The following is a 12,469-nucleotide window of genomic DNA, read 5'->3' on the forward strand; positions in this document are numbered from 1 at the left end:
CACCAATTCAAGAAAAACAACACCATAATTATGGAATAAAAACAAACATTCACATATATGTAATATGTACACACATACACACACTTTGGAAGAAAGACAGGAGAGGGGAGATACGAGAGAAACATTTAGGGCCCCTTTTTCAAAGGCACGGTAGCGTTTTTAGCGCATGCTAAAAATAAGTAAAAACGCTAGCGCTCCTTTGTAAAAGACCCCCTTAAGTACCTCTGTGGCATAAATGCACAGGAGGCGAGTCTTTCCATTGAAAGGAAGCTCTTGAACGAGGGGACATAGATTAGTCCTCAGTCTGTCACCTTCATCCTAATTACAGAAAGACGGTGGATGGGTGGGTGTGAGGAACAGCCTCACAGTGAACGTGGTAGAGACGAAGACTCTATCTGAAATCAAGAACGCATGGGACAAGCTCGGAGGATCTGAGGGAAAGGGAAGGGATATTAGAGATGCTTTGCATGGGTATATTAGATAGGATAGATGACCTTTTATCTTCCATCATTTTCTGTTTCTGTGATTTGTAAGCGAAGAGATTTTTCATATTAATACAAGAAATCGTACACCTAAACAATATGTCCGTGGCTATCTGCAGTGCTCCTATGTAACGGAGAACACTAGAACTTTGTATAGACATTTAACAGTATATATCCCACAACAGAGAAGCATTATGAATTAAAATCATTTTCCTGTTGTCTTTCTGCAGTTTGGAGACATAAATGTGAGGTGTCTGTTCACTCCGTGCCACACAGCAACCCACATGTGCTACTTCATATGGGAGGATAACTGTCCTGATGCTCCGGCAGTTTTTTCAGGTATCTCACTGCTTATCTTTCACAACTGAAACCTCTGGGACAGGAGAAGGCAAAAAAGTGACAGTTTAGCACTTCTGCTGATATGTGTTTATTCAAGCATTCCCACAGGGACACTGGTATTATACCAGTAAGTAGGTTCAGTTCCTACGTATGCATTTTACTGCAGTATAATACTACTTCCTTGGCATTCCTCCAGACTTGTCCAAATGCTTGGATTATGCTCTTCTTCCAGCAGATGTTCAGTCCTCAGCTAGTCAGTATTTCTCAGTCTCCAGCAGATGGTGGATGTGGTAAGCCTGTGCAGTCTGGTGTAGTTGCAGGGCCTTAGGGGGGGGGGGGGGGCTACAGCGGTCCTTAGGGTCTGCAAGGATTTTTCTTGGAAGTTAAAAAAAAGGAATAAAACCCCTCTCACTTGTATTGATTATGGGCATCAGTTTTAGCGGGTCTGTGGTCCATGGGGACCGCCTTCTGCCCTAGGGGTTGCACCTGGGTGGCTGCTCTTCCTGCATTCCTGCTTGCTCGTTCTGATCAGGAGACAGGTTGAGGGTCGCTGTGTGCCTCGGCTTCCATTTTCCTATGTAGGAAGGGGAATCTTGAAGGCCTATGGAGGCAGATGCAACAGAGAGGGGAAAAACAGATCCTTCTAGTAGTAGTTCTGTCCTTCATCAGCCTGGGCTTTCCTTTCTCACCACAGCTAGTGGGTTTAGGCGGAGAACACAGAGAGACTGTGGTGCTGCCAAACATGGGTACAGAGGACTGGGCAGCTCTGAGCACCATGTTGGTCCTGCGGGGGGGGGGGGGGGGGGGGGGGTGCTGAAGGATGCAGTCCCAGCATCTGAGGGCTCTATGGCTGGGCAAGGTGTTCTGTTGAGGTTCAGTGCAGGTGCCTGTAAGATTCTTCTCCGACTGGGCAGTGGTCCTGGCTATATAGCACAAACTGAAGCTGGATGTGAGGCTATCACTGTGGAGGAGAGTGTGGAGAAGCTTTAGCTGGTGGCTCCACACCACCTCTGAAGCAGAGCATGAGTTAGGAGCTACCAAAATGGATGATTATGACAACAGACATCAGAAGTTGTCTGGTTCAGGTGGTGCAGAGCTTATGGACTTGGGAGGAGTTTTGGTGGTCCATCAACAGATTGGAGACCAGTGCAGTGCGCCTGCTGTTGGGATTGTTTCAGATCTTGATCGAGGGCAAGGCAGTACGAGTCCTGTCTGACAATTCAATGGCACTAGCTTATGTGAATCATGAAGAGTTTGCAGCTAGTTGAAGAAGCAGGCATTCTCATGGTCTGAGCAGAAAATCATCCGATGGACCTGGCTGTGGCAGATGTGGAAAACCTTCAGGTGGGTTTCCTAAGCAGAAACATGTTGGACCCTGGAAAATGGAGCCTAAGTCAGTTGGCCTTCAACAGCATAGTTCAGACCTGGAATCAGCCAGTGATGGACTTAATGGCATCTACAGTCAATGTGAAAGTTCCCAGATTCTTCAGCCACATAAGGAAACAGAAGTCAGAGGGCATTGATGCACTAATTCAACTGTTGTTGCTCAGAGGTCTTCTCTGTGTTGCTGCCGTGGCCTTTACTAGGTTGGGTGATCCAGAGAATTAAGAGTCACAAGGGTCTGGTGGTCTTAGTCGCCCTGGATTGGCCGAGGAGACCTTAGTACGGAGATCTGGTTTGGCTACTGGTGGGGGACTGATTAGATCTCCCTGTAGTGGAGGATCTGTTGGTACAGGAGCTGGTGTGGATGCCAGACCCGCCTTCATTTTGTCTTATGGCTTGGCCCTTTAGAGGGTGCAATCGTGGAAGAAAGGATAGTCGGGGAAAGTAATTTCCACCATGCTGAATTCTCTCAAATGGTCTGTGTCTTTCTCTTATATTAAGAGTATGGCGTAGTGTTAGGATAGAAATGTCTTTCCCTTGAGATCTTTGGTTGTGGAGATTTTGGAATTCTTGCAGGATGGTCTTGATAAGTTAGTGATGGTGTCCTTTAAAGTGCAAGTGGTGGTTCTGTCATGTTTTCGTTGTTTGGTATTTGGAAAGGCCTTAACACCGCATCCAGATCTGGGGAGGTTTTTGCGTGGTGTTAAGCTCACTTGCCCTCTGTGGCATCTGGTAGTTCCACCTTGGGATTTGAATCTTGTTCTCTGGGGCTTGGTGAGCCTTTGCTGGAAGTGTTTTTGGTTGCCATCTCTTCAGCCAGGATGATATCCAAATTGTAGGCGTTATCATGTAGGGAACCTTTCTTGGTGTTTTCCTGTGAAAAGGTTGTGCTGTGTCCTTCCTACTCAAAGTATTTTTGCCCCTTTCATGTTAACCAGCAGGGTAGGGTAACTCCTTGCCAGTATTAGTTGAGGCTAGAGGGGATGAGAGCCAACAGCAGTTACACTTACTGGATGTCAAGTGAGCCTTATGCAAGTACGTTCACAGGATGGACGAATTTAGGTGCTTGGTCAATTTATTCTTTTTAGGGGTAAAAAGTGTGGCAAGGTAACAATAGCCAGGTAGATTGAAGAGGCCATTGCTTCAGCATACATCCATAAAGGGTTGCAGGTACCTCGTGCCTTTTGAGGTGCATTGGACCAGAGGGCAGGCTGCTTTGTGGGCAGAGCGTGGTTTTATTCCCCTGAAGGATATTTGTAGGGAGGTTGTGAGTGCTTTACAAATGAATGTAAGGAAGACCAATCATGTGGATGTTCAAGCTGGACAGGACTCTCCCTTTGGAGTAGAAGTTTTAGCTGCGGTTTTAGTGAGGGCCCACCCATAAGCATCTGGACCGTTCTGGAGGGAATAAAGGAAAGAAAATTAGCATGTAAGAGCTCATTTCTCCTTCCTTTGCGTCCCTCCAGACAGTTCAGAACTAAAGAGGCTAGTTGTGTTTGACATGCGGGAGTGGAAAGAGACAGAGTAATCTTTTTTTCTACAATCTTAAGGAAGCGATGAGTGTCTTTACTTTCTTTAAAAAAAAAATGCGAAAAGCAAAGGTGAGCAGAGAGAAAAAAAAGGGGTTCTCTTTGGTTCCCATTCAATTAATAGAGAGTGATACAGTGGTCATTAAAGGGAGAAGGGTTTTAGGGAACTGGTTTATCTGACTTTGTTAGAGAAATACTAGCTGAGGACCGCAGGGGACAGTTATAGGCTGTCTCGGAAGTTCTCAGTCTCCATCTGCTGATAAGAGTGCCTGAACCATTCTGAAGAGAATAAAAGAAAGAGAGAAAATTAGCAGGTAATATCTCATTTCTTCATTGCTCTGGGGTTTTAATTGGGTAAAAAAAAAAAACCACATAAAATTTTAAAAGACTAGTTTTGAAGGTTAAGGTGCTCATTGCAATTAGTAGTGTGTTGAGTCCTGTGTTTTCTATAAGTAAAAACACCGGAAGGTGTGTTCTGTCAGTACAGCAGGATTATGGACTTGTTTCAGTGAAGCTGCTGTTCTATGCTGGGCTGTGAGGAATCGGGCCTGGAATGCACTCAGCTCAGCAGTATCTTCCTGGGCCAGTTTTTATGGCGTTGGTTACAGCAGACCCTTATAATTATTCTGCACTACTCTTTGTCTTGTCATGTCCCAGCATCTCCCTCCAGCCCTTTCCACCTTCGGGGGGGGGGGGGGGGGGGTTCTGTACAGTAATGATGCCTATAAATATAATCAACAGGAAAGAAGTAAATCATTAAAAAAAATAAGAAGAAATAGGGTAATTTCTAGAATGTTTAGACATTTCCTTTCAAACTGATATAGGAAGTATAGGTACCAAAAGCTGATCAAATATATGTAAACACACACACACACACATATATATAATATTTTTTTTACATTTATTTTCTCACACTGACGTGACATAGGAACCACATTTCTTTATCTAAAATCTTTTTTAAAATCTCAGAGTAGTTTTTCAGCACTTGTTTGTCAAACTTACGTTCTCTATAGATTTTTTTTTTTTTTCAATTTTGCAAAGGCTGTTCTTATCAGCTTTGCAAAAAACATTCCATGATGTGTCGGGCAGCACAGATAGCTCAAGGAATGGTTTAAATCTGTGAAGCAGTAAAGCTCAAATGCAGAGTGTTCCCTTCAAGTGCTGATACTCGCCTTCCTAACGTACACTGATGTGGTCTTACCTAAGCAAGCTGCAATAGTTTAACTTTTGAAAATCAGGTTTGAAATATACATTTGTTTATCAATAATTTGGGTTTAGGTGGCATCTCATGGTTCATATATTGTTTATCAGTTGATGACCATAGTGTCTGTTGTTCACTGCTTTGGGTGACTTTTGTCTGGAAGGTGAGCTAGGCATTTTCTTTAGATAAAAAAACGTTTTCTTTCCTAGAATTTGCAGGCATGTTGGAAGTGGATACTTGCATGCAGGCTTTGCTGGGGTGCATGACATTAATACACCTTACATAGGAGCTATCATAAAAGATGGTGGAAATGTAACAGTTTTATTATTGTTATTTATTATAGTAGGAAGACAAGTGGGCTGCTGAAGATCGGGCAGAGTCCATGAGACAACGGGCTCCGGTCTCAGAATTTCTGTTCATTCCACTTTTAAGGCTTGTAATAGTTAGGACACATCATTACCCTGCAGCTGTACTTTGAGCAGCTTTGAAGTGACTTGATAAACACTCACCTCCCTGGGAAGGAGAACGCAAATTAATCGCATGCTGCAGGCAGGGGGAAGCAGGAACAGAAGTCTACTGTACAGGCCTCCTGTCCTGGTAAAGACTGATAAGAAGGGAGAGTCTTGGCAGCTCTCTAGAAGGTGGAGGCACTGAATGAGAAGCTCTGAAGCTTCAGGAGTTGCACCACAGGACAGTTTTGATTTGTGTGGATTTAGCTCACACCTTTTCATCTATCTCTCAAGGCAAGAGCAGGTAGGTTTCTGTCCCTTAAAATATAAGTGGCTTTTGCAGGCAGAAGCTTAAGGTTGCAGCAAGGTGTATTTACACATTACTGAGCGAACGGCGCACTAAAGCGTTAACTTTTGCTTTACACGTGGATTCACAGTATATAAAATGGATGATAATGAGGCCATTAGGTAATTCCTCCACAATGTACAGGCGAAAATGGGATTTCTTTTTTTAAACTTGCATTTTATTAAAGAGCAAATCAAACAGCATTACATAACACATCCAAAACAGAACAGCTTCACCTAGCTCAGTCTCGTGCACGACTTGAGGGTCTGAGGCAGCATTGAAGGGTTAGGTGAGAGGATTTGCTGCCAATATTTTCTCTTTTCTGCAACCATATCAGGTAGCTGCAACTTTAAAAGACAGAACAAGAGGTAACTGTTCTGTGTCTGAAGAAAGCGAAAGTAACAGCACCATCTCTGCGTGAACTGGAATGTTCTGTGCCTAAATATTAGCATCGCAGAAAAGTTTTGTGAGAGTAATATTTATCCACAGAACAACTTTCCAGTTCATTTGCAGAGGTGTGCTGGCACGTTCGTTTTCTTCATACATGCACACAGTTAAGCTGGTTTTTACCACGTAACCTCTCTGCGCGTGCATCCGGCAGGTTTTTCCTGATTAGCGCACAAGTTCCACATGTAAAGAAAGCTGCATTCCCAGATTACCTCTGACAAGTAATATTTTTTACAGCTAAAGGCCTAATTCACAGAGTTTTCTTCATATTCCTCCTGTCTGTGGGGAAAATTTAGCAAATCAGGTCCAGTCATCTTTTTGGTTGAATTCATTAAGCTATTCATAACTATTCCAGTGAACCCCTGAAGCAGGCCCTGTCTGGAACAGTGTCACAAAGGATCACGGACACAGTTGGGAATCAGATTCAATAAGGTGCAGTGGAACATAATTTGGATCCGGGAAGGGGGGGGGGGGGGGGGCTAACCAACCAAATTCTACTTAACTCCCAAAGCTCTCTAGGTGACGACGCCATGTGGGAAGAACGGTCAGTGCCTCATCCTGTTTGCTTCCTCTGGGTACAGTGCTGTGCAGGTGATGCCATTGCTTTCGTAGGCAGCATGAACCTACTGTATTGAGTGTGAGGCATAGGTCTAGTTTGGGATGGGCATGGGGGAACCCAAGTGGTGGTGGCACTAGTGCTGGATTGATCCCCTCTCCCAATATTACTTCCTTACCCTTTGCCCCCTCAGCATAAGCAGGTAAATACTAAGCCAGTGCTATGAGTAAGTCTCTGACTTTCTTGTCAGGGGAGCTGCCTAGACCTACAGGGGCCATCTCAGCCTCCCCAAGGGTTTGTCTGTTTTTGGAATGGTCTAGGACAGGGTTCTGAACACACCCTCCAATGAATATTCATGAGAGAGATCTGCATGTATTACCTCCGCTGTATGCAAATCTCTCTTGCAGATGTTCATTGTGGGTCTCCTGAAAACCTGCCTGGTTGGGTGTGTCCTGAGGACCTCGTTGAGAACCTCTTGTCTAGGTTAAAGTGTCTTTTTAAATATAATGTATGGTCCTTCTGCCTAGAAAGCCTCAGAATTAAATATTTCATTGCACAGGTGACACCTTGTTCATTGGTGGCTGTGGGAGGTTCTTTGAAGGAACAGCTGACCAGATGTACAAAAACCTAATGCAAATTTTGGCCACCTTACCCAAAGAAACAGTAAGTGTTATAATTTTATATACGGGTACTTTCGATACCTTGTTTATAAGCTATTAAGGGAGCACGATCACAGTGAGCTTCAGTGTGGCATCATAGGCACCAAAAAAAAACTGTTTTCCAGATTTGCGTGGAAATGTAGAGCAAAGCTTTTCAGCTTCTATCACTTATGTGCCTGGCTGCAGGAAGAAAAGGGAAATGCTTCAGCTGTCTTAATATAAGCAACTAGATAGACCTTATGGGAGGGAGTCCCAGCCATCACCTAGCGGTGCCCTCGGTGGCAGGGCCGGTGCTAAACATGATGGGGCCTAGGGCTTGTAGGCTGGCCCTCTTTCAACTTCAGGCAGGTTTGGAGCTCCCTGTAACATGGGGGCCCAGGACAATTGCCCTGTTCTAGACTTGGGCTGCACATGTTCCAGATTCTTTAAAGAGCCATAATCTGTTGCCCCTGATGGAGGACTCTGGTATTGCAGTGTTTTCATTAGGTGGTGGAAGGGTTATTGAATGAGAGAAACTCCAGGTAGCTAGTTTCCGGATGAACTGGAAGCCCAAAAAGAAGCAGGAAGAAACTGCTGGGTTAGAAGAAAAACGAACAGGCTTCTTGTCCTTTTATAATGATGACAGTGTCCAGTGGATTTAATCCTCCTTTTTCCAGATGAGGCTCATATGATTTGAAGAGCACATATCCAGAAAGGGAAAATAAGGAGAGAGTGAAATGACAGGTTAAAAATAAAAGCTGTCTGGGACCTTTTCTCCATGCTTCTGTAGACCATATCGTTGAATTAGTAACTTGTCTTCTCACATCTGGAGCTTTAGCTGAGGTCTTGAAACAAGCAGCAGGGGTAGTCGGTTCTGGCCAAGGTTATCAAGAAATATTTTGAGGCAATTAGATACGTTTTTGTTCCCTCACTCTTGCCTTGATCATTTTCAGAGTGATTTTATGAAGGGTCACATCACTGGCTCTTTGCTTAATCTCCAGCTGGTCTCCTTTTTCTGCCATCTGGGTGATGGTGTTGCTTGGTATCTTGCAGTATTTGATACATTGGGCTACCTCAATTTGTTTGTTTGTTTTTTTTTCTCATGCCTTTGATCTGTGAGACTTTGTGGCCAGTTTTTAGCGTCGTTCAAATCTGTTATAATCTAATGGAGCCATTTTCTGCCCTATCCTCAACATTGTTTAACATTTGCAATGATTGGCCGTATTTCAGTGATTAAAGGATGTACAATTTTATATGTATGTCGATTGACATGGAGGAGCTGATCCCTGGGACACTGGTGATCTTGGCCTGGTCTTGGAGCATAGCTTGAAAGTTGGTGGTGACTAAATGGCATCTAACAGGTTGGCCCATGATGTAAGACTGATTGTCCTTACCTACGATGGGACCATCATTTCTCAAAGCTGTGGACATGTGTTTACAAATATCTTTTATTGTTTGCAACTGAGGGGTGTAATTGGATGGACACTTTTTTGAAAAATCGTAGTGTTTGCAGTTTGCTTTTTATAAACTTTGTTTAGTACAACATTTCTTTTTGTGTGTTCATATATTGTTCATTGATTTATTTATTTTTTACAAAAGAGTGAAAATGAATCGCTACATAATAGCCCAAGAGTTCTGATTTACACCTATGATTGAGTAAACATCGTTTCTTTCAGCTATGATCAAGTCACATATTAAATTCCAACCTCTGTTCAGCATTATTCCTTTAGTATTCTCCCAGTGATTTAGTATTAACTTTTATACCGAACAAAATAAACGCTGTTACAGTAGGTCAAGGCGAGTAACAATCGAGCAAACAAGCATTCCGCCTAATGATTTCCAATTCCAAAAAAGATTTGGATAATTTCCTAAAAGAAGAGTCCATAACTCCCGTAAGCCATTATTAAGATGATCTTGGGAAAGTCCACTGGTTATTTCTAAAATAAGCTGCATAAAATCTGCTTACTGTTCTGGGATCCTGCCAGGTACTTGTGACTTAGATTGGCCACTGTTAGAAACAGGATACTGGGCTTGATGGACCTTTGGTCTGGCCCAGTATGGCAACGCATATGTTCTTATGTTAAGGATGCTTGGGTGCATAGGGAGAGAAATGGCCAGTAGGAAAAAGGTTGTGATGCCCCTGTATAAGACTCTGGTGAGACCTCATTTAGAATATTGTGTACAGTTCTGGAGACGACACCTTCAAAAAGATACCAACGGGATGGAGTTGGTCTAGTGGGCTGCTACTAAAATGGTCAGCGGTCTTCGTCATAAAGTGTATGAGGGCAGACTAAGATCTCAATATGTATACTTTGGAAGAAAGGCAGGAGAGGGGAGATATGATAGAGACATTTAAATACCTACACGGCATAAATACACAGGATGCGAGTCAATTGAAAGGAAGCTCTGAAATGAGGGGGCACAGGATGAATGTGAAAGGGGATAGACTGCGAAGTAATCTGAGGAAATACTTAATCACGGAATGGGTGGTGAATTCATGGAATGGCCTTTCAGTAGAAGTGATGCAGATGAAAACAGTATCTGAATTCAAGAGAGCTTGGGACAAGTACATAAGATCCCTAAAGAGTGATACTTTTGAAACAGGTGGGAAATCAGGAGACGAAAGGCAAATTTGGTTCCAAACAAGGCAACTTTATTGCTAGCAAGTGAACAGCACCGAGTAGCCTCGGGACACTGTGTGTCATAAATCATCTGACACTTACATTTATACTTCCCTACTGGGCCTGCGCATTTGGCCCCTTACACGTCATACCTGTCATGCGCAGTAAACATTTGTAGTTCTTACAGTACAAAATTGTAGTCCCAGTACGTACACACGTCATAACACTGAAATGATACTGGCAAGAAAAACGAAACTTAGCAGCTTATTCTGTACACACACAATGCTCCTTTCTAGCACAGGAGATAAGGTGCGGCTCAGGAATGCAGGGGGGGGTGTCAGCACCCTCCAAGGTCGCCTATTCAGATGGCGTTGCTACGTGCAAGCTGGTCTTGTATAGGCCTTGCAAACTACTGTTACAAGCTATATATCCAATAGCCCTGCATTCTGTCTGTACATTAGTAAACAGCAAACTTGTCTTGTTAGTAAACAGTAAAACTGGATAAGGCACAAATGTCCAGTGCAGTAATAAGGTGTGGCCAAATAGCCAAAAGCAGAGGTAGAGTGCATAAGTAAAAGTCCATCAGTAGGCACAAAACATGAGGTTGTCCTGTTGCTCAGTAGTATTCAGGTAGTACCGGCGTTCCACTCCTTCATTCCCCCCTTTTGATACTTGAACATCCATTCTGGTGGAGAGTATCACCTCCATGAACCCTAAAAAGGAAAGAAAGGACAAGGATAGTTAGCGAGGGAGGCAACAAGCGAGCCCTAAGCCCTTGCGCAGCCGTTGGTTGCTTCGCCGGGGTTGAGACGGAGGGCCCCTAGTGGAATCCCCCCCCCTTTGTAGCCGGTCTTTTGCTGGCACAAGGGTAATGGCCCATTGAGTGACTCAGGGGGTTCAAAGTGCATATCAGCCACAAGGTGCTTCATCGTCAGCTTCATCAGATTGGGGAATGGGGGAGTACATCTGGAGAGCCATAAGTTGGGCAGCAGCACGGCGGTCAGCGATGCTCTCCATGGTGGAGCGGAGACACCTGAAACTAAGGGGAGAGACAAAGGTATTATTAGGCAGGACAGCAAAAACAGGCCACCCATGACGAGGAGGCCTTGCAGGCTCCCGGAGGTTGGGAGCCAGCTGGTGAGGGAGGAAGTCCAATCCCAGGCACTGTTCCAGGTCTGGACGGGGACGTGGGCTAGTTTGACCATCCGGTCAGTTATCTCCCTGATGACATGGCTCTGGTCATCAATCTGTAAGCAGCAATTACTGAGGTTAAACTTGCCACACACCCCGCCCTCCTGGGCTAAGAGGTAGTCAAGAGCCAAGCGATTTTGGTAGACAGCGGTAATGAGCTTAGTGTTCTGTCGAGCTAGGATATTGAGGGCTAGGGCAGAATCGTTAGTGAGGATTTCGAGTACGGCCTGTAGGCGAATAATGCGATTTAGCATGTAGATAGGGGTGCGGTACCCGTATGTACCATCTTCAGCCCATGTGGCCGGTCCATAGTAGTGAATGATACGTTCAGGCGGCCACTCGTTGTCCTTCCAGTCTCCAATCTGGACTTTGGGCTTGGTGATTGGGAAAGACCGTTTTCGTCGGGTAGGGTTATCAGGCCCCTTTTCCACGTATAGGGGGATACCCAAAGTTTCGCCGACTTGTATGGGCAGAAGGAAAAAACTAGGTCGGACCGTGCCCAAGAGGCAGGTACCGTACCAGCGGGTCGGGAGTTGCTCATAGGCCCTGCGTCCGCAGATATAGTAGTAGCCCGCCGGGGCTACCCACTTGAGGGAGGCGTTCCCTCCGTATGTCCATGTCGTGTTCAAGGTGGGTTCTGTCCAGATAGGCTCCGGGGCGGGCAGGTTGTCCGTTTGCCACCAGGTCGTCCGGCTGCCATTATACTGAAGAACCCCCGTACAAGCAGAGTCTCCCACTGGTACAGAGTAACGCTTCGATGGCGCTCGACTAGCGCACAGGGTACCTATGATATTTGTTCTCAGGGCCCATTCGTATGGCTTCGGCCGTTGGGGAAAGGTAATATTAGTGGTGTTGAGTGCATCCCATGTGTGTTGTCGAATCTCTCTCGCTTCCCAGGGCCATTGTTCACCCATGTCGGTGCCTCCACAGACGAAACAGTTGGCAATTCCGAGGGAGAGGGCGATGTTTTCAGCCAAATTGAGGAACATATTTCGGGCTTCTGGGGAAATGGGGAATTTAGTCTCGGTCTGCTCAGCACGAGCAATTTCATCAAATACGTCTTGGTAACCGACAACAGTAGTCTGGTAGTGCTTAGGAGGCTTCGTTTCGAGACTCTGATATATGGTAATATATGTCAACGGATCCATTCCTCCGCCGTCAATGCCGAGGCCCCACGTTCCTCTCCAGGGCATGTCGTGTCCTCGGATGGGCCAGTCTAGGGACACATAGTTACCAGAACCTCGACGAAATTCGCCCAGGCCGGCGCATCCGGCATATCCTCCTCCC

At 45.1% G+C, this 12,469-nt stretch overlaps 1 protein-coding gene across 9 annotated transcripts in view; it reads left to right on the forward strand.

Annotated features, from left to right (window-relative positions):
- The window catches only part of HAGHL (hydroxyacylglutathione hydrolase like), a 39,560-nt gene that overhangs the window by 5,412 nt on the left and 21,679 nt on the right, over positions 1–12,469 (forward strand). For all 9 annotated transcript variants that reach the window (XM_030212329.1, XM_030212321.1, XM_030212322.1 and 6 more), the window contains 2 exons: positions 713–821; positions 7,292–7,395. In XM_030212329.1, the coding sequence (XP_030068189.1) occupies positions 713–821; positions 7,292–7,395 (213 nt within the window). The remainder of the gene's footprint in view (positions 1–712; positions 822–7,291; positions 7,396–12,469) is intronic.

Source organism: Microcaecilia unicolor, chromosome 8 (genome assembly GCF_901765095.1).
Source record: "Microcaecilia unicolor chromosome 8, aMicUni1.1, whole genome shotgun sequence".
NCBI lineage: Eukaryota > Metazoa > Chordata > Amphibia > Gymnophiona > Siphonopidae > Microcaecilia > Microcaecilia unicolor.